The sequence below is a fragment of the Marmota marmota genome, unplaced genomic scaffold (assembly GCF_001458135.2).
Source record: "Marmota marmota marmota unplaced genomic scaffold, marMar, whole genome shotgun sequence".
Lineage (NCBI taxonomy): Eukaryota > Metazoa > Chordata > Mammalia > Rodentia > Sciuridae > Marmota > Marmota marmota.
This window is the reverse complement of record NW_026000174.1, coordinates 5,483,371-5,505,761: the sequence shown is the minus strand read 5'-3', so window position 1 is coordinate 5,505,761 and position 22,391 is coordinate 5,483,371. Positions and strand designations below refer to the sequence as shown.

Below are 22,391 nucleotides of genomic sequence, written 5' to 3'. Positions count from 1 at the left end.
GTCTTTTACATTATGGTTGCAAAAAAAAAAAAAAAAAAGGAATACATTTTCGTAAGTTTCTATGGTAGAGAAATTCATGAATTGTAAGATTTTACTCAAATATTAGATTCTCTTTTTTGCAGATTTGTGACAGTGAATAACTCTGTTCAGCTTCCTAAACATGAGAGTTTAATGTGAAATCCTATGGATGGGACTGGATAACTCCAAATGTGCTCATGTATGAGTAGTTGTTTACTAAATAATTTGTGATCATGGACATAATAATTTAATAGTATATTTATTGTCTGAAAAAAGAAGTTGCTCATTCTAGCTGTATTTAGGAAGAGTTTGAGATGTGTGTATGTAGGTAGTGATGGGGAAAGAGCTATGCTAATATTTCTAAACATGTTATACATATTATCTCTTTTAATATGATTTCCATTTTCACATATGTGGCAACTGAGGCTTAGGTATGATAACTCTGAAAGAAGTTGGTCAGTGACTGATAGAAAACCTTTCTGCTATGTCTATATATCTCAAATTTTGGCCTGCCTAGCAGAATCTCTGGGGAACTTGTTAAAATGTAGCATTCTAGCCCCTATCCCCAGAGAATCTGATTTCACAGGACTGGGACTGAGCTAGACATCTCCATTTTTAATAAGACCCTCAGCTGATCTTCATGTGGGTGCTGCAAACTGTGAGTTATTTTCCCTGCTAAATATTTTCTGGTTTCTTTTCTCCTCATTGCAACTCCGTGGTTCTTGGTCAGGCCTTCTCTGTGCCTCACCTGCATATTTACTGGACATGGGCTCCAGTGTTAGCATTTATTCACTGTTACAAAAATGCCTGAGAAAACAACTTAGAGGAGAAAAAGTTTATTTTAGCTCACAGTTTTGAAAGTTTCTGTCCATGGTCAACTATCTCCATTTTTCCTGGGCCTGTGGTAAGGCAGAGCCTCATGGCAGAGAGCGTGTGGTCAAGCAGAGTTGCTCACCTAAAGGCAGTCAAGAAGCAGAGAAAGAAAGGAGGGGGCCAGGGACAAGTTATAGTCACCAAGGGCATGCCCCCAAGGACCTATTCCCCTTAACTGAGTCTTATTTCCTACCATCTCACCACTTCCCAATAGTCCGTTCAACTATGAATCCTTCAATGGATCAGTCCACTGATAAGGTCAGAGCCCTCATGATACAATCACCTTCCCAAAGGCCCTACCTCTGAACACTGCTGCACAGGTACTAAGCCTTCAGCACATGAATCTCTGAGGGACTGTCCAGATCCAAACCATAATAGCTCCTGTTCTCTAAGATTATCTCCCTTTGGGAATTAATTTCACACTGTGGCAGAGTTATCCATTAAAACTCTAATCTAATCTCTACTAAAATCCTCCAGGTTTTCTACTACTTTTGAGATCAAGGCCCTTCAAGATCTGGCTCCTGACTTTCCATCTACCTTCTCTTCTGACACGTGAAGTTTTGTACTTAAATTTTTATAATTAAATGACAGTTTCACAGCACACTGGGCTATTTCCTATCTTACAAGTGATCACTTCTATTACAACATGCTTTCATCCTTCTACACCTAGATGGAGTTTATTGATTCTTCAAGACTCATTTATTATCTTTTCTAGGGACTTTTCTATGAAAAGCATGAGTATCCAGGCCTGAGCTCAAATAATATCCTGCGCTCACCTCTTACTCAGTGCTTAATCAGATTGTATTTGTTATTTTTACTAACTCTTTTGCCTCTCCAGAACATTTGTAATTCCTAAGGACTGGAACCATGTCTTATTCATGGTGTATTTCCATTGTTTAAATCAGTACCAGGGACACAGCATAGCTTTAGCAAATACTTGTTAAACTGAAGCTTAAAAAAACTTGAAAACATTAGAAAGGAGGAAAGCACAATGGGTAAGTGAATTTATAATGTTTCAATGTACCATATTCCTTCCAACAGTAATTAAAAGGAAGCTTTAGCTTATCGAGGCAATGCAAATAACATTAGATTTCAAAAGCATTCTTTAAATTTCACAGCTTTTGCATTTGTTAATTTCCTCCTGAGGACGAAATTGACAAAACATTCAGGTTTTAACATATATAATTTTAAAAAGTTCTGAAATACAGAATTAATCTGGAGACGACAGAAGAACTGCACCAATTAAAATGTACAACATGGATGTGAGTCTGTATGAATCCACATGTGTCTGGTGAACAGGTTTTGTCAGTAACACACTATACTATATTTGGTATATATGATTGCAGATTAACTTGGTAGTATTGACAGCAGTGCTTTTTGGACTCAGGAGGGAACAACTATTAAGAAATGCAAACGCATAAAAATACAAAAGGAACATGTGGTTTATTCTCCATGCCATTCTGTAGACTAGCAGAATTAGTAATGTGATAACTAAATACTATAAGGAATATGTAAAATAATGTCTACTTATTTGTTCAAAAATGTTCATTGACCTCCACTGGCTTTCTGGGTTTAGATAGGACTCTCTTTACGTGCATTGGAGACACAGCCTCTAGAGGTGGGTCCCTCTGAGAACCATCTACAGGGAAGCCACTGGCACTTCTTTATCGGATAATTATCTGTATGCCACTCTGGTAGTTCTCCATGGAGAAAGGAGCTCAAGGTTGGACAAATGCAATTATCACATTCAAAAGAAAATATAATGATGTAGCAGCTCTTCCCAGGCTGGGCTAGTGATGCTGCAGAATACCCTGAAGATATCCCTCTCTTTGTTCTATATGTAAAAATGTAAGTCTGGTTAAAACCGTGATGGATGCAAAATGGGGAAAGACTAGTACCAGGAAGACCAGTTAGGAAGCTGCTAGAGGGTCTGAAATAGAACAGGTATGATAAATAACCCGAGGAAAGGCCTTTCTGAGTTTTCTGCAGAAGGAAAACCTTGCCTTTTCGATGGCCTGTGGAATGGAACAATTTGGCTTTCCTTCCACCCTTCCTGCTTGGATCTCTATCTAGGAGATAGAGACATGGCTCTTGCCATCTATAGATTGACTCCATTAAGGAGATTTTTTTTTTTTTTTTTAAGGACACTGTTGACTCTTACCTCAAAATGTCATTTTGAAGCTATTACAAAATCAATCCCCATAACTCAACCTGGTAAAGCAAATATAATTCCCACCTTGCTAACAAAACATTGGCTGCCAAAATTGCTTTTCTGATAAACGACACAGTAGAAGGCTCTGCTACCAGCTCTCTGGGTGTCCCAGAGAAATGATTTTCATTTTGTAATTTGTAAATGACACAAGTCAATGGCCTTATGGGAAATTCCAAGAATCAATGAAGTAGAACCAAGATTTCTCAATGCCAGCTCTGGTTTGACTCGGGAAGATTGCTGTCACTCTATCATTATAGTTTCATTTCTGCCTCCTTTCCTCTCTCACAGTCAACATCACTTCTCAAAAGGATGCTTAAGGCTTTGGAAAAGGTAATAGACTATTTTTAGAAACCACTGGGACAGATGTTCGAGGATGATAGTCCTCTCTGATTTGTTTAGCAACACTTTCCTCTTTTCTTTTTTCACTTTGCCACTGTTTTGATCTCAGATTTTCAGAATCTCACACCCAGAACATTGTAGTTGCTTTCTCAAACACCTCTACTGTCAGTCTCTCTCCTCCCAGTTGGCCTTTCTGTGGTTGCCAGATTGATCTCTCTGAAACCTACCTGTGGTTTCCAGATAGATCTCTCTGAAACCCTTCCCTTTGCCCTACAATGGGTACACTGAGTGGCTAGTGTGTGTCAGGGAAGTTTGGATCTTTGCCTAGGAGAACCCTCACATATGGGTAGTGATACAGGTACAGTCAGGGTGCAAGCTCAGAGAAAACTTCTAGTTCTGGTTTGATCATAATCCTTAAAATTCTTCATTATCTGCAGAATAAAGTATAAGTTTCCTGGAAAATTTAAGGTATCATAACTGAATTGAGTCCAACTTTCCAATTATAAGTCCTTTTATTCTTCAAAACTCTTCCTTGAATTGAAAGTAAACTGGGTTTGGGTCCCCCACCCACCACCACCACCACCACCCATCCTGTTTTCTACTCCTATCTGCCTCCCACATCTTTCAAATTTCACTAATCCTTTAAGGCCCCACCACCATTCAAAATCTCTTAGCTTTCAAGCCAGAATCTCCTTTTCCTTTGACCATAAGAGCAAGTTCTCCGCCCTCTGGTTTGGAAATGACTTACCTGCCATAGGAACTCATCCTTTTCCCCAGAATACCTGCCCCTCCAGGCTAGCCACCAGGCCCATCTTTACAACTCTGCCTGTCCAACTGCCTTGGCATCTTGTAAAGTCTTACTAGGTAACTGAACGCATGTGTTTACCAAGACTTATTCCCTCATTTTATTCTGGAAAGCCACAGTAAAGAAAATGTGTGGCCTCTAAACTCACTTCAGAAATGTTCTTACAGCAAGAGTAACATCATTGAGAAAAATCAACTCCCCCCTTTTAGGATTTTAAATTTATGCCTGAGACAGTTTTTGACAAATATGAACTGAATTCAATTTACTCCTTCATTTTTCTTAAAATGCACAAGAGTGATATGTGGTCTCAATAGTGAAAAAGAGGATGTAAACAGATAATGTACTTTGAAATTAGTCAGACATGAGTGAAGACTTTGTTTTTTTTTTTTTTTTTAAACACCTCTTTAAACTCCAGTTTATAAAGCGGAAGTAAACTATTTCCTTTCAAGTTTTGCTGTGATCATTAAGGAATGGGTGTAAACTGTCTGGGTTTTTACAATTAATACTCCTACCACTTTCAATGACATCTAACATCTCTGTTAAGTTCCAGACAGATGATAAATAAGACTAGTTATTTATTTATATCTCATCTTAGTTTAGAAAGGATTTACAGTGCAAAAAAGGACACACATGAACACTAGTTGTACCTTGCTGATATACACGACATATGACATACTTTCTTCTACATATATTTTCCTTCCCTAAATTATAGGGATTTTTAAATTAAAAACAACAAAGTTTAGTAGAGCTCACTAAATAGTCATTGATTTTTCAAAGTAGAACAGCTTGATTCTGAAGATTATGTCATTTCCTAGACCGGAAGGAAATAAATAACATTTTATTTATTTATTGGAAAAAAATAACAGAATAGCTGGTTAGGAAAGTAAGGAAAAAAGTCAGAACAACAATGAAGGAAATTACAGGAGATTAAGTTTTCACCAGAGGCTGATTTAAATGGAGACTCATTAGAAAATTCACTGCTAACCCCAGGAGGGCTTGGCTGCATTGAGATGTGAGAAACTGAGCTGGGTCTCAAGGATGCTCATTCAAATAGACAACTATTTGCAGCTTAGGGGTCTAAGTAGGCTAACATTATCCAAACTACTGTCATAATAGTCAACTTGTCTTTGCTTATACAGACATAGACTTTGTGAAGGTGCATGGAGTAGATAGAGAGCCTGGCTGTTTCATTTGCAGTAAATGTCACTTTCAAACGAAGATTTATAGTTTCTTCATGGATACTCCCAAAATTCAGTAAGCTCCAAATCTTATACATACTTCCAAAAAATGCTTCTGATCTTCCTGTAAAGGCCCATTTGCTACAACTCCCACCTTAATCTCCATGAACTAGTGTCCCTGGATTTGCCTCACCTAACTCCAACATGTCTGCAGTTTCCGTGATCACTTTCATGCTTTTTCTATGTGTATGACAAACTCCTACTCAAACATTGAGATCCTGCTCAAATATCTCTTATACTTTTAATGCTTCTCTCTTATCCAACACTTAATGAATATAACGTGAAGTAATGGAAAGGGCAGATATTCTTCTGTCAAAATGGTTTGAATTTAAACCTGAATCTTACACCTACTACTAACTAACCTACTTTAACTTAGATAAGTTAGTTAATCTTCCTGAGGCTCAGTCCTGATTTTTAAATAAAAACTGTTAATCATTTACATTTATGGGATCATCAGTGATATGTATTGCTATTGTTTGCCTGCCTATATTTGTTCTTGAGAGTTCACTGAGATGAGAGACCTTGTCTTTCTGTTTCCTGGCCCACAAGACATCCAGCACAGAGCATGGTGTTTTGCAGCACTCAATGTTCTTCTTTTTATTTTATTTGTTCTTTTTAGATATACATGACAGTAGAATGTATTTTGGCATACACATAGAGTCTAACTTATTCTAATTAGGGTCTTACTCTCGTGATTGTACATGATGTGGAGTTACCCTGATTGTGTATGTTCTTTTAATTAATGGATAGTCATGGAAAAGAAGCTCAAGCACCAAAAGGCCAATTGAAGTTCAAGTTCTTCTATGAAGAGCTCTGGTCATTCCTCTGCCCATTAATCTGAATTTTCAGAGCTCTTGTACATACTACTAGTAAGGCCCTTGCCACAGCCTGCTCCACAGATACTAATTGATTCAAAGCTTCCTCTAGTATAATAGCCACGATTTTCACTCTGGACAACTCAGGACACTTCACAATGTTCTGTAAATGCCAGCTAATGATAAGATTATTTAAAATGTTCTATTCTCTTTCTCCTTTCAAACAATTTCCTTCTCAGCTTATCCTGAGTTTACCCCCAAGGTCTCAGACACTGAGGTCTCTGCAACAATGACTTATTTATTTCTGAAATCCTTGCCCTTGGCTCAAAGTGAGTGGCATCTCATGAATCAGCTTTGCCAACTCTTCATAGAGCTGGGGAGACTGTCTCCTTTCCTCAGTGTACTTTCTCTGAACTTTGTTTTCTGGACAAAACAAAGTGCAGTGATGACTGGTCTCATGGGAATTTAGAAGAATTTAGTTTTATTACCAATTAATACATAAGTAAATCTCATGGAGGATTACTGATGGATTCCATTTTAAAATTTAATCAAATCTGGAGACTCAAAAAGAGAACAATTCTCAACATTATGCGAGACATGACTGATCAAACATAACGCCTTTTCTGTTGATGTTATATATGGCTTCTGAATCTTTTTCAACATGTTACACCAGGTAAAAACTATCAATCCCTCAGTCTACATAGGAGATGAAACTTGTTTTTATGTCCCAGATGTAGTTCAAAGCTGTTATTTGTTTATAAGACCCAAAGAGCAGTAGTGACTTAGTAATGAACTGAAACCAGAGCTCAGGTTTTGATCTCCCTTGTTTTCAGTCCCAGGTTTCAGTTCCATGTTTACTCTTCTTCAATAGTCATTGAAATCTTAGAATTTACTCTCTATTCAGTGTTAAATACCTAATGGTATTTAACATATACAATTAAAAAGCATACCATGCATGCTTTGGCTTCATCAAAAAGATATTTGATATATAAATCAGAGAGAGAGAGAGAGAGAGAGAGAGAGAGAGAGAGAGAGATCTCTATGCTGCACTTTGTATCCTGCATAAGCCCTTATTCTGTGTCTGACACATGGTAGGTTTTCAATGTAAATTCTCTTTTATATATCAACTGTACAAATGAAATAAACAGAAGGTCTATATTTAAATTCTCATGAGAAATCACTGAAAAATCCTACCTTTTTGTATTTAAGTACTATTTGTTTGAAAGCATTCTATGTCATTATTATGGTTTGGATACGAGGTGTCATCCCAAGAGCTCATAAGATAGAAAATGCAGGGATATTCCAATGTAAAATGACTAGACTATGAGAACAGTAACCTAATTAGTGGATTAATCCCTTTGATGGATTAGTAATTTGAATGGATTACTGGAAGACTAACTATAGGCATGTAGGACATGGCTATAGTAAGTAGGTCACTCGGGACAAGTCCTTAGGGACTTTATTTGGTCCCTGGCTCCTTTCTCTCTGCTTTCAGCTGTCATGAGTTGAGCATTTTTCCTCTGCCATACCCTTCTGAAAGCATGATGTTCTGAATGACCTCAGGCCCAAAAGCAAGGGAGTCAGCTGACCACATATTGAATCTTGAAACTGTGAGCCCAAAATAAACCTTTTCTTTTCTAATTTTTTTTTTGGTTGGGTATTTTAGTTACAGATATATATTCATCATGACAGTCATGATATTACATCCTTTCATTCTTTTTTTAAAGAATGACACCAATATGCTTAAATAAATTTCTATTTCACCTGAATATTTTTACGAAAGTAAATTATTATATAAATGACTGGACTTCCAATTGATACTTCTACTTTAAATTCAAAGGGTAACACTGTGGTTTGAGTCTCAAAAGTGTGAGAAATAATATCTTTTCTTTTTGTTTTTCATAGTGACACCTGTTGACCATAACTTGTGGTTTTATATGATACTCAAAAGCCACAATTGTTAGGATGCAAAGGCAAAGGAAAGACATGAAGAAAAAGAGAATAGGAAGAGAGAAGGTAGAGTGTTATTTTACAATATAACATAATACAAATATTGCCCCTTCAAAAAATAGATTTCAAAAGCTGTGAAAGCTATAGCTAACACCATACTTCATGGTAGACTGAATTCTTTCTCTTAAGATTAGGAGCAAGACAAATGGCAGCTGTTGCCACTTCTTTCCAACCTTGTATTGGAAGTTCTAGTCAGGGAAATTGGTCAAGAGAAAGAAACAAAAATCATTAATATTGGAATGAAAGAAGGAAAATTATCTCTTTTTTTCATATGACACAATCTTGTGTATAAGAAATTCTTGAGGAATCTACTAAAAATCTATTTGAACAAATGAATGGGTTCATGAAGATTGCAGGATATTAGATTAATACAAAAACTATATTTCTACATATTTTCAATGAACAACCTAAAAATGAAATTAAAAAATACTTCACATACAAGAGAATGAAATTGGAACCCCAACACTACCCATATGTAAAAACTAACTCAAAATGGATTTAACACCTAAACATAAGAGCAAGAACTGTACAACTCTTAGAAGAAAACTTGACATAATTTTTTTGTTTAAAAATCATTGAATCTGGAGACTGTAAAAAGAGAACAATTCCCAACATTGTGGTAGAGATGACTAATCAATCATAACTATTTTTTCTGTTGATGTTATATATAGCCCCAGAATCCTTTTCAACATAGAACTTCAGGATTAGGCATGGTTTCTTAGCTATCACATCAAAAACATAAATAACAAAAGGAAAACTAAATACACTTAACTTAATCAAAAATTTTAAAAAACCCTGTATCTCAAAGGGCACTATCAAAAGAGTAAAAAAATAACACAGAGAATGGGAATAACTATTTGAAAGGCATTTGTCTGATGAGGAATTAATGACCAGAATATATGATGTACTACAAATCAGTAACAACAACAAAACTCCAAATCTAAAAATGGGCAAAGGACCCAAATAGACATTTCTCAAATATATACAAATAGCCAACAAGAACATGCAAAGATCCTCAACATCAACAGTCATAGGGAAACACAAATCAAATCACAATGAAATACCACTTCATATCAACTAAGATGGCTATGCAAAAAAGAAATACAATGCTAAGTGTTGGTGAGGATGGGGAGAATGTGGAACCCTCATATACTGCTGGTTGAAATGTGAAGTGGAAAACACTCCGGCAGTTCCTCAAAATGGTAAGCCTAGAGTTATCATATTGCTGATACCAGCAATTTAACTCAGGTATAGATTCAACAGAAATAAAAACATATGTCCACATAAATTTTTTACACAAATGTTCATAGCAGTATTATCCATAATAACTAAAAGTCAGGAATAACCAAAGGATAAATGGATATATTAAAAGTATTTCCACACGATGGACTATTATTTGGCAATAAAAAGAAATGAAGTACTTATATGTACAACAACACAAATACAACTTGAAAACATCATGTAAAATGAATGAGTAGGCACAAAAGACCATAAGGTAAATAATTCCTTTTGTATAAAATATCTATAGGCACATTTTCTGTCTCTAGAAAAAAAGTAGATTAGTGGTTGCCTATGGCTGGATGGGGAAAGAAGGTTGAGGGAAATGGAAGTGACTTAATCAATGCAGGATTTCTTTATGCAGTGATGAAGTACTCTAAATAGACTGTTATGATGGTTGTACACTTCGAATTTAACTCAATTAGTTGTATAATACGTAATTTTTATCTCATGAAAGCTGTCATATTAAAAAGATGTACGTGTGTGTGAGTCAATATTTTAATTTTGGAGATTTGTTAATTCTCTCCTTTTCTATGTCTGTCACAACAATCCACATATTCACTTAAATGACCCATGTGAATATTTCCATGACCCTTTTCTTAACTTTATAATGTGTAACAAACCAGACATGTTTTCTAATAAGCAGATACCTTTTATGAAATCCAACATTTTAGAACATTAATTTTAGAAAAGTAAAGTCATGAAAACTGCAGTGTTTTCTTCTTCATTGCAGTCATTACCTCACCTCCATCAACACATCATTTCTGAGGACCACTAGCTTTACCCTCTGTATTTAATATATTCACCATAAATCCATTTTATAGGAAATGGCATTGTTCTTTTAGCAATATATTTGTAACAGTATTATACCATCTAGTGGCTCCATAATTTGTTTGCTGCCATAAGTCTAAATCTCGATTATCATTAAATCCATGGCAACTGAGAGAACTTTATGTTTGCTTCATTTTGTACCTACCCCTTTTGAGTCAATCACTCCAGGTTTTGCATTAAACTTCACTGTCTTCAATCGGGCACGTTCTTTTCTTTCCACCCTAAAGAAAAGGGGAAAATAATGAGTCTAGCATATGACAAGGCATTTATGATTAAGAACACCTTATCCTTATTCTTACAACTCAAGTAAAACCTATTTTAAAATATTTCTCTTCCTTTGTTTAGTATAAAAATCTTGGTATAAAGTCTCCAAGCGTCTAATATAGCCCTTGAAAATTTTATGTTACATGGGCTGAGAGTCACAGTATTTGGAAGGAACAAAGAGGGAGAAAAAAATGATATTTGTTATTTTAAATGCTAAATCAATCAATCAAAATCTATTTCAAGAAATTGCAGTCCATAGGGACAAACACCTAAAATGAAGATGAAATGAGATTTACTCCCCTTCCCTTTTTCTTTTTCCTTCCCTTCCTGTAAGAATATTACTGTATTTAGCTTCATTTGTTAATCAAATGCATTATGTACAATCTTGAATTTTTTTTATCAAGAAGCCCAATATCCTTCTGTTGCTTCTGTGGATTTATCATTTTACCCACCACTTCACTCATTCATCAAACATTTTTTGAGTGTCTAACATGTACTAAAGAGGAGTTGGAGAACAAATAAAAATATTTTAAAAGCATGACTGCAATATCCCTTGGCTAGCACAGAGATGTAAACAAGGAATGATATTTTTCTTCAGTAAGACTATTGATATTCAGTGGGTGCATTCATCTCATTGGGAAGGTGAAAAGGGGTGGAAAGCATTGGGATGAGCTTCTTTCTTGGAGAAGGAGTGAATTCATGGGGGACTTTAAGAATGAGAAAGCTTATCAGGGGGAATTTCCAGACAGGAGGAACGGGAATGCACTAGAAGATTGCAGAAAATTGTGGTATGCGTATGAGTAACAGGATGTGGAGGAGAGGCCCAGGTGGTGGGCCTCTTGAAATGGGTCTGAATCCACTTCAAGGACTGAAGTTTTTCCTTTTAGGAATCCTCATGAGTTATTAGTGGTCATAAAGTAAGGAAGTGATACAATTAAATTAATATTTTAAATGATCCTGGTATATGTGGAATATAGACTGGGGAAGTAAAAAATAGGAGGAGGCTAGCGGGCCTATTTAGGAGCTGTTTTCATAGTTAGGAAAGAAATGATAATGAGGCAGAGAAGAGGGAAGGGCTAGAGAAGTACAAGGAAAAAGTATTGATAGGACTTGTGCATATTTCAAGGTCAGAAATGAAAGGGAATCGACATATATTTCCTGATTTTTCTGAGTCTCTTCAGATTGACATGAACCTTGCTTCCTCCAAGCTACAATGGCACTTAATTTAATACCTATGTCAATATTATTTCTTGATTTTTCTGTTTAGTTTTGCATTGCATATAGGTGTATGTTCCTTAAGGGGAAGACTGTACATATATCTCATTAGCATGTTATAGCAAGAGCTTAATGAATATTTCTTAATAAAAAATAATATCCAATGCATTATGGTAGCATGATTTTGTTGTTGTTGTTTAAATTCAGCTAGGCTTAATTTCATTTTTTTCTGTTTGGGGAAACAAAATAAGGGCAAGGGAAGAAAAGACCCTGAATCTATAGGAACTTAATGGTTTATGAAGCTAAGCAATTCATAAATCAATAATTAACAGCGTATTCCTTTCCAACTGAGAGTTCTTTTGTGTTTCCAGCTGAAACGCAGTAAAGATCAGGGTTTCCATGGTTACAGAATAAAGTTTCAGAATACATTTATTTCAGTTTGAGTGTAGAATATTTGAGTGGAAACAGATGAACAACATTTTTCAAATCTAACCTCAGGTATTAAAGCAATATGTTCCACTGAGAGTTTCTTTTTGAACCCAACATACAACAGTTAGGAGGAAAGTAAGAAAATTTTCAGATAAGCTAACTTGCCAAGTGCTCATTGGGAAAAAGCCTGTTCTGAACTTCACCAGTTTTTCTCTTTTAATCCAAGTGCAAATGATAATTCATATTCATCTCTTTTGTAGTCTTCTAAAAGTGTTGTGAGAGTCCTGACTTTATTCTGGCTACTTAGAATTAACTAGGCAAACGATGGGAATTACTAATTCATTTGATGCTGCCAAAATGACTGTAGCACGTGGAGAAGAATGTTTGTTTGATCATATTATGCAAATAAATTCTGCAGAAACTCAAAGAAGTCACACAGTCCCCAAATATACATAATATAAGTCTGAATTCAAACCTAAGAATTATTTGGACAGAGCATTCTATTTCCCTCCCTAAAGATTATCCTTTTCTATTTTCTTGATGTCCTTACTAGGTCAATATTACTGGTTCATCACTTAAACCTTAAAAGGTTGTCAAAAAATATTGTCAGACACAAAGACACCCACAAATGCACATCCATATGTTAATAATAAACCATGGTGAATATGAGGTTAATCTTCATGCAATTAACAGGAAAAGAAAACAAAATTTTAAAAGCTTATTCAGGTAAAAGTTTTGGTTCACTCATGAAGGAAGTCGGAACAGTTTTGCTTTTTATTTGGGTGCAAAGTTGCAGGAATGATGATAATGTAAATGGTAGCTAAAGTTTTAACAACTTTACCAGTGAATTTCCTTCACTTTTATATCATCTCATTTGGCGCCCATAGTGACCCAGTGATGTAGGTATTATCAACTCCATTTTATGGCTGAGAGAGCTCAGACTTGAAGCTTACCAAACTAGAAAGTGGTAGAAACAGGCTGAACATGATCATGGGTGTCTCTCCACAGCCACTCAGTTTGGGACAAACAGTACTCTAGGACCTTCCATGCCTGACTTAGTGGAAATTCTCAAAAAAACATGAGGTTTTGGGGTGGGTCATTCATAGGATTAAGACCCATACATACCCTTAGAAGTCTAGACTGAATTTTTGAGAAATGATAAACATCCCCTTCCTTTGTATCCCCCATCACCCAGATGTTCTGAATTATATAAACCACAACAAAATTGAAGTATATAATCATTGAGCACCATACCGAGCTGGCCTCAAAATTCAAAATAAATTTGCTTTGAACACTGAAGTCAGTTTAGCTAAATGCCCCTTTGCAAATTACATCACACATACTGAATTGGTCTCCCACCTTACCATTCCAGTAACCAGGATTTTGATTTTCCACTACAAAGGCCTATGGTAAATGCCTTTGAGGGCTCTTTGCAAACCTCTCTTTTTGGTGGCAGTGTATTTCCCTCAACCCCTTACTGGCCACTTTAGCCCCTAACTCTCTCTCCTAGCTCTTCCTGGGATATGGATAGTTTGCTGCTAAAATAAGAGTTAAGGATCAGAAATAAAACCTTAAATAATGTGGTGTAATTTTCTCTGGCACCAAAAGCTCAAAATCTTAAAAAAAAAAAAAGGAAAATAGCTGTCATTTAAGCAAACATGAAGTATTTGAAGCTGTGCTAAGCACTTTACCTATTTTATCTGTAATCTGTATAATGGTCCAGGACTTAACATGGATCTGGGCATGCAGTAGATGCTTAGAGAATCTTGATTGAATGAATGAGTGAATAAATTCTCAAGGAGACTATTAGTTCTCTACCTAGATGTGAAAACTAAGGCTCAGACAGGTTAAGGGACTTGCTGAACAACCACTGTTTCCTACAAAAAGTTGTTCACTGTTTCATAACCTTTTCTCTTCAATCTTGGTAAAAATTTAGCATCACATTCTCTTATTGTTACAATAAGTATGTTCCCTTTGGAAAAAAATGATATTAAGGTCTAACAGTTTACAGAAATAGTGGGACCACCTGTATACACAGACTGCAATGAGAACCAGTGCTGTACTTTTCTCTTGCACTTAGACTCAAGCAATTAATTAGATTGTTTAAGCAGAAATAATCCTCCCCGCCCTAGTCTTGCCACTGACCAAAATTCTAAAAACAAACTGGCTGGCAAAATTTGAGCAATCAATTCTGACACCTAGCATCTCCAGATAGCACCAAATGGTCATACTTTAATGAGCCCAACTGTCTCCCTCTCCCTTTTCCCCATCTCCCATCTGGTATTTTCAGGTTCTAGCCAATCACATAATTGGGTCAGGTTTGGAGAACTGTATAGTAGGAACATGATTTGTCACTGGGAGTTCCTGTGCTCCACAAGCCCTGTCAGAGGGAGAATGAAATACCATCCATGTCAGTAGCCACAGGTTTGCTGTGAAAGCCAGGTGAGCGAACTCTTATGTAATGCTAGACCCAAGCTGTCGTCCAAGAGCTCAGGTGAACAGTCACAGTGGAACAATGAACAGACACCTGGATTCAAGAGACTGTGAGATAGATCATGGTTTGGCTACTCGTAAGCTATGTGAACTTGGAAAACAGAGATTCTATTCTAAAAGTCTAGCTTTTGAAATTACGCCAGCTGGGTTTAAATTTTATCTCTGTCACTTACTGGGTCTGTGACTTAGGGCAGTGATTCGGCCTTTTAGGAACTTAGTTTTCATGTTGGCAAAATAGTAACAAAGACTTCAAAGATTATGGTAAATGTTCAATGAGACAATACAAGAAAATTGTTTATAACAAGTTCTGATACATAGAACAACAGGCTGCTGCTAAACTGATTGTGATAATTCCATTCATGAAGTCACTTGCCATCTATACTCACAATGTCCTTACCTTGTGAAAGGGAGGTAACACAGATGCCCTGCCTCAGGGGCTCACTGTTATGGTCAGCCCCTCCCTGCGTGAAACAAAGGCATGGGCTTCCTTTTCTTCCTGTGAGGGGATCTTCATATGTGCCACCAGACTTGAGAGCTGCAAGGACTAGGAGGAGCTCACACCTTGGCAGGTGCTCATAGAGGTATAAGAAAAGTGTTTGTTTGAATCCTGGCCTAGCACTCTGCTGCCAGCATGGTTTTGGCAGGCAACTTGAGTTCTCTGAAACTCAATTTCCATAATTGGAAGTGTTCCAAAAATAATGCTCCTGGTATAGTAGAAAGTCATCTAGCATTGCTACCAGAGAGACCTGTGTCTAGCCATGGCCTGGCTGTGCATCTTAGGGCAAGTTACTTGATTTCTCTGACCCTGTTTCCTTAAAAGGCTTTCCTTAAGATTAAATTGAAATCACATATTTGAAAGCATCTGGCACAATACATAGTGCTATATTTTGAATGTTCCTACCAGTACTCAGGTTGAAATTTAATCACCATTGAGAATTATTAGAAGATGAGACAGGTATGACCTTTAAGGTCTGTCTGGGTTATGAGGACCCTGCCCTCATGAATGGATTAATGCAATGATGTACTAGTAGATTAATGGGTTATCATGAGAGAGGGTCTGTTATAAAAGGCAATTTGGTTCTCTCCTGTCTGGACCCTCTCATCACATTATGCCCTGCAAAGCCTTAGGATTCTGCAGAGTCTCCACAAGCAAGAAGATGTTCCCTAGATGTGGTCCCTCAACCTTGGACTTTCCAGCCTCCAGAACTGAAAGCTAAATGAACCTCTATACTTTTTGAATGACCTAGTCTATGCTATTCAGTCATAAAACCTCCATTACCACCACCACCACCACCACTACCACCACCACCACCACCACCACCACCACCAACAACAACAACAACAACAACAACAAAAACCCAGACTATGACATATCTGTGCTACCATCAGATAGAATTTATCCCTCCATCTACTGCCTTTTCACTTCCCTTGGTACCTTTACAACAGAGCCCTCATCATCCTAGTCACAGAATAGCTGTGACACAGTTACGTTAGTCTCATAAGTGGTGGACTCCAGGCAGTGCTCCTATAACAGCAATTGGCATATAGACACTGCCCAAGCAATGCTTGCTCAATTTCAATTTTGTCAACTCTTATTTTTCCACCTTTGAGAGGTGAGATTGTATATGAGTAAAGAGCAATTCTAGCCTCAATTCAAACCCCACTCCTGCCACTTAGTAGACGGGCAATTTCAGGCAAATTAACCTCTTTGTGCCTTAAAGCCTTTCTTCCTCATTTGTAAAATGGGGATAATAACAGCATCTTACTCTTAGAGTTGTAATGAGGTTTAAATAAGTTAATAAGCATAAAGGACTTCAAATAGTGGTAGCATGCTATGGGAGTATTTTACTAAATAAATATATTCATCATCTTCAAAAAAGGATAGGAGGGATGACAATGTTGATATTCTTCGCATTATAGTTTTATTGGGATGATTAAATGGAATCATCAACAGAGAAACATTTTTGTAAGAAATGAAGACATATACAGATGCTATCCATTATGAAATATTTCCAGACCAGCTCTGCTAATTGAAATATACTCAGGAACTAGGATAAAAAGGAATTAGGAGTTAAAAAACAATCTAATACATTTATTTAAATTGCTTTAATGTTAGTATATGAGGACTCTGTATGAGGTAGGATTTCTAATTCCTTCCTCAAAGTTTTCTAAAGTTTCCTACTTTTCTATTGTGAGATGTAACACTTTTATAAATACATAAAACAGTGAGAATAACTTTTTGAAAAAATTAAAATCCTAAGGAGAAAATCTGTTAGAAATTCACTTACAGTTATAAATTTTACATAAAATAAACATAAATACATATATATACTTAAATAAATAAGTATATTTTATTTTATAAAAACACATGTTGGGGCTGGGGTTGTGGCTCAGTTGTAGAGTTACTTGCCTAGCATGTGTGAGGCACTGGGTTCAATTCTCAGCACCTCATATAAATAAGTGAATAATAAAATAACATCTAAAATGAAACAAGACAAAAAAACCACATACTTACCTAAAATAAAATACACATATTTGTGAGGTAGTATTACTGCATCCTTCATGAAATAGAATGCAAATAAATGTCAGTATTGCAGATGCTGGACAAATTCCTTCAGCCCAGCTTCAGTGTACTTGTTAAATTGGTTTTATCCAAAGTATGAGAGAAATAGCCAATTCAAAAACAAGAATGAGAAGTTAAACTCCATGTATGTATAATATGTCAAAATACATCCTACTGTCATGTATAACCAAACCAAACAAAAAATAACCCCACCAAAATTGGAAAAAAAAGAACAATCAACAGCAGATGGAAAATTATTTCAAGAGGAATAACACTGAAATATTCCTCAGGGGAAAAATGAGTAAACGAACAAATGGGTGACTTCTGACATAATTAGAAGACTCACAGAACCTCAGGATTGAAATGGGCCTGAATATCACATAGTTCAATTCTCCCATCCAGAATTTGAATCCTTTTTATATCTTCCCATGTGGTTCCTGCCACTTCTACAAGTAGTAGAAGGCTTTCTAGAAAATGAGCTGAAGTCTATTCCTCGATTAGCTTTCTTTCCTCCACCCCATTTCTATCCTTGGGGTTATATTCAATAAGATCACCGCTTTCTTATAGAGAAGAGCTCTTCAGACATCTCTGATTATGTCAAAGCAACCCCAAAAGCATGTTTAACATTTTTTTTTTAAATGAAAACAATTACTAAGAGTCACTGCTTTGAATATAGCCTTTCAGTAAACACTACAAGCCATACTACAAAGATAGAATGCCCTGGCCAAGCAATGACAGGAGCCTAGATGCTTAAAGCTACCCAGAGAACAGTCTGCTGAGGGGAGATCCACAGGCAAAGGCCTGGAGGATGGCAAAGCATCCTGGAGTTTCCGTCACTTCACTGTAACACCATCCTCCCTTGCATTCCTCCCTGGGGGCTGTGTGGCCACAGGCAGAGATGAGAACTGTCTTCCCTGGGTCATGAGTGTCCCGCAGAGTTGCTCTGGAGGTATACTTTACAATTTTTCACTGTGGTTTGTACTAGCTCCATCATTATATCACTTTGGTGCAGCAGCACTGAATATTCAGTTTCACTGGGGAGTTTTCATAAAGGTATGTTGGGGTTTTGGATATAAGAATGGGAGCTCTTAGGGGCTGGGGTTATGGCTCAGTGGTAGAGCGCTAGCTTCGCATGTTCAAGGCCCTGGGTTCGATCCTCAGCACCACATAAAAATAAATTAAAAAAAAAAAGAATGAGAGCTCTTAGAAAAACCCACAGACTGAAAAAAACAAAACAAAACAAAACAAAAACAAACAAAAAAACCCCTGATGACTGCTTTGAGCAACCATCATTCCTGATTTTGTACCAAATCTATTTTCGAAGAGTCAATTTTTGTTTCTTGGACAACATTTTGCTGCCAAAAGGACACCTGTGGGGAGAACAGTTCTCTAGTGGTGATGATTAGAATCTGCTGGGACAGATGAAGGCACTGGCTGTTCTGAGGCATATTTCTGTCTTCCAAAAGTAGAGCTGAAGAAATGTTTGCAAGGGAAAGGGCATCATACTCTTGACTCAAGAAACACTTATACAGAAATAAATATCTAAGTGACTGTTGGGAATTGTGGGGTGGGGAATATGACTAACTAAAACAATGAAAAATAAAAGAAACAGCTGTAAACCGAATCATTAGACTTTACCAGGTATTTGGCATCTTATATCCTAAATATTTGCATTTGAAGGTTTTCTGTTTTTTTTTTCATCAATATTTAAAGATATTACATAGCCAGGGACTTAGTTTAATAAATCATCTACTTTATTTGTCTTTCACTGTTTGTAAAATTCATTGGTAAATGCTGAACATCTGGAATAAACCTACTGAGTTGGTAAGTCAGCATACAGGCTGGTGAGCATAACCTTGCACCTGCAGAGAGATTCTGGGAAAAGTCTGAGGAACACAGTGTAAGCAGATCTTATTTTTTTCCTTTATGCCTTGTCACAGTTACCAATTTTGGTAAAATCCTAAAATGAGGAAAATGAGATTTTTTTTATTCATGTCACCTGTCACCACTGACAATTTTCCTGCAGATTGTCTATCCCACTTAAATATATTTTGTGAACAGTTTCCTCCATCTTCCTCTTCCTTTATTTCCACACCCTCTTTAGCTGAAGAGCTAATATTCTGATGTATGAAAAGCATTCTTACCTCCGTTTGCTAGGGATGACGCCCATCTCCTCGCTGTCTCCCTCCAGAGTGACTCTTCTGGCTTGCCACCACTCATCATCAGAGGCATTGATAACATGGAGAATATCTCCATATTTAAAGCTAAGTCCTTGACTTGGCAGCCCACTGTCCTTGCTCTTGTCATAGTCAAACATGGCTCTGAGAGAAATGACAGAAGAGGGCATGGTTAGGAATCTCTGATAGTATGGATTTAAAATTCATGTTCTTGAATTTTCATGCCTGCCCTGAGAACCCATAATCTTTTGATCTCAAGCCACAGGATGACAGAACTCATTCCCATTGTTTTGGTTACAGATGGAGGTTAGTTCTTGCTTCTCCTTAGGGATTGCAAGGGAGCTCTAGGTCCCTGAAATCAAGGTCTTCTTCTTTTGTTAGATGTTACAAGGTGATAATGGGGGAGAGAAAGTCAGTTTACTATCTAATTGAGAGACTTTTTTTTTTCTCCCATTACAATCACATTTTAAAAATTACTAAAAAGAGAAATAAAATGAATAGATTATTTTGTGTTATAACAAGTATTCTCAGATGTATCATCCTATAGACTATTTCCATTATAATAGGGGAAAATGGTAATAACTTAACATGCCCACATGTAGAGGATTGTAATTCTTCCAACAATAGAATATTGGACTGTTGTTGATATTGGATGGTTGAAGGGGTTAACATAATAACCTGAATGAATGTTTAAAATGCAATAAATGACTATATATAAAAATATATACATAGATCTGTTTATGTGTATATAGTAGACCAATTTCATATGAACAACCTCACAAATCATTCTTTTTGCTATGAAGATTTTTATTTATTTATTAAAAATCATTTTGCTTCTGTAAGATGCTAAGCCTGTATCATCACTGTACTTATCACTCTGAATTATGATACTTGCTGTCTGTATCATGTCTCTCTCACTAAAGAGCTTTAACTGAGCCTTCACTAAGGCCAATGCATTGGCATTTTATGACTGGTGGGTGCAGGGATTAGAAGCAGAAAAACAATGGTGAATAGAACCTTTCTTAAGCTGTTGTCTTAAGGAGGTGACAATTTATTGCAAGACCTATATTGCCTTCATCCTGTTGTATCCCGCACTCTCAAAAACTACTACCACACATGTACAGTGCATGATTTCCTAGGAGAAGCAGATTTCACCACCTCTCTATTTATTCCTTTGATTCCATTCTAAGAATTTTCTTGACCTGTGACTGCTATTCTGGTAAAATAAGCTAGATTTGGAGAATTAATTTTTCTGAAATCATTAAGAACCAAGAGCAGTTCTTTTCTTTCTTCCCCCGCCCCCCATTAAGGAAATGTCACATGTGCTGTCGTAGTAACCAAAAAGAGCCCAAAGACAGTGTTTATTTCTTAAATACTACAGAAGCTTAATTATAATACAGCTCTTCTTCCATTCCTAAGTGATGAAATTCAAAGAGTTTCCAGGTCTGAGCTTCCAGAAAAAAAAAAAAAAATTCCATTTTCCGTACCAAAGGCTCAGACAAAGCCTTAGCCAAGAAAAGGGGTTGGAGGGTGACAGAGACCTGCTCCTCATGCTTTCACTTCTCTGGCTATCTGATATGACAAACTAAGTAACATTGCTTAATCACAGGGTTTTTGATACAAAATCACTCCAACAACCACATTCTAATAGAGCTGCTAGTAAGTGTTAATGAAATAACACACATGCAGCACCTACCCCCTGGCAGGTGCACTGTAGCAGAGGATAGCATAGCAGTTAGGGCCACACAGGTGGGGCCATGTCCTGGTTCTACTCTCACTAGTCATTCAGCTGGTTACTTGGGCAAGGTATTTAACCTTTCTGGGGCTTCAGTTTCCTCATATATAATATGGTGGTGGTGATGATGATGATGGTGGTGATGATAATAGCACCTCCAATACAGAGTTGTGTAGTTACAGGAGGTAATCTATGTAAAGTATGTATCACAGTGCCTGGCACAGAGTGATAACCAGTATGTATGAACTACTCGGCCCGACCGGAAGTTTATGTTCCGGCCAGGCGGAAAACTTTCCCTTTTGAGTGTATACTAATCAAAATCCTTTCCATAGATTCCACTCTGTGCAAAAAAAGAGTTAACAAAGCAGGCCTGAGACTGCTATCCATAAGGAGGACTTTTTGCAATGGTGCTCTTTGGCTGACATCTGGGAACTTAAGATTTTGGAAGGGTTCCCACTAGTTCTTGACGAGAATACCTATGTGCCTAATACAAACAATATTGTTATGCTGAACGCCTACTTTCCTTCTGGGAGTCTGGAGTTGTGGTATGTTCCAGGCAGGGGGTGCCTATGTGACCAGTTTCCAGTAAAAACCCTGGACCCTGGTATCTAATGAGCTTCACTGGCAAACAACATTTCACACCTGCTCTCCCAGCTTTTTGTTGGAAGGAGTAGGCATGTTCTATGTGCCTCCATTGAGAGAGGAGTCTTGGAGGCTCACACCTCATTTCCTGTAGACTTTGTTCTAGGATTTTTTCCTTTGTTGATTTTACTTTATATCTGTTTGTTGTAATAAACCATAGTAACAAGTTTGTGTTGAATCCTGTGGAAGCTTGTAGAGAACTGCCAACCCATGTGTTGTTGTGTAGAACCCAGCACACATTCTTCAGACTGCAAGCAATTTTACATACACTCCCTTGCAACTTGACCCATTCCTGTGAAGAAGGTATGAGAGGGAGTACCATCCCCTTTTTACAGATGAGGGAGGCTGACTGACTGACCCCAGGATACAGGGCTGTGCTTAGTGGCAGCAACCCAGGGCTGGGATTTGAGCCTCCAGACCTAAGTTACACTTCAGTGCTCTTTACCTTGTCCCC

The 22,391-nt window shown here is 37.0% G+C and overlaps 1 protein-coding gene and 1 long non-coding RNA gene across 17 annotated transcripts in view; both read right to left on the bottom strand.

Annotated features, from left to right (window-relative positions):
• The window catches only part of Dlg2 (discs large MAGUK scaffold protein 2), a 917,250-nt gene that overhangs the window by 59,081 nt on the left and 835,778 nt on the right, over positions 1-22,391 (bottom strand). For all 16 annotated transcript variants that reach the window (XM_048787977.1, XM_048787981.1, XM_048787974.1 and 13 more), the window contains 2 exons: positions 19,528-19,704; positions 10,565-10,640 (listed from right to left, as the gene is read on the bottom strand). In XM_048787977.1, the coding sequence (XP_048643934.1) occupies positions 10,565-10,640; positions 19,528-19,704 (253 nt within the window). The remainder of the gene's footprint in view (positions 1-10,564; positions 10,641-19,527; positions 19,705-22,391) is intronic.
• On the bottom strand, positions 2,973-10,328 carry LOC125612003. The gene is made up of 2 exons (XR_007342239.1): positions 8,109-10,328; positions 2,973-8,064 (listed from the first exon to the last, which is right to left on the bottom strand). It is a non-coding gene; the product is annotated as an uncharacterized LOC125612003 (long non-coding RNA).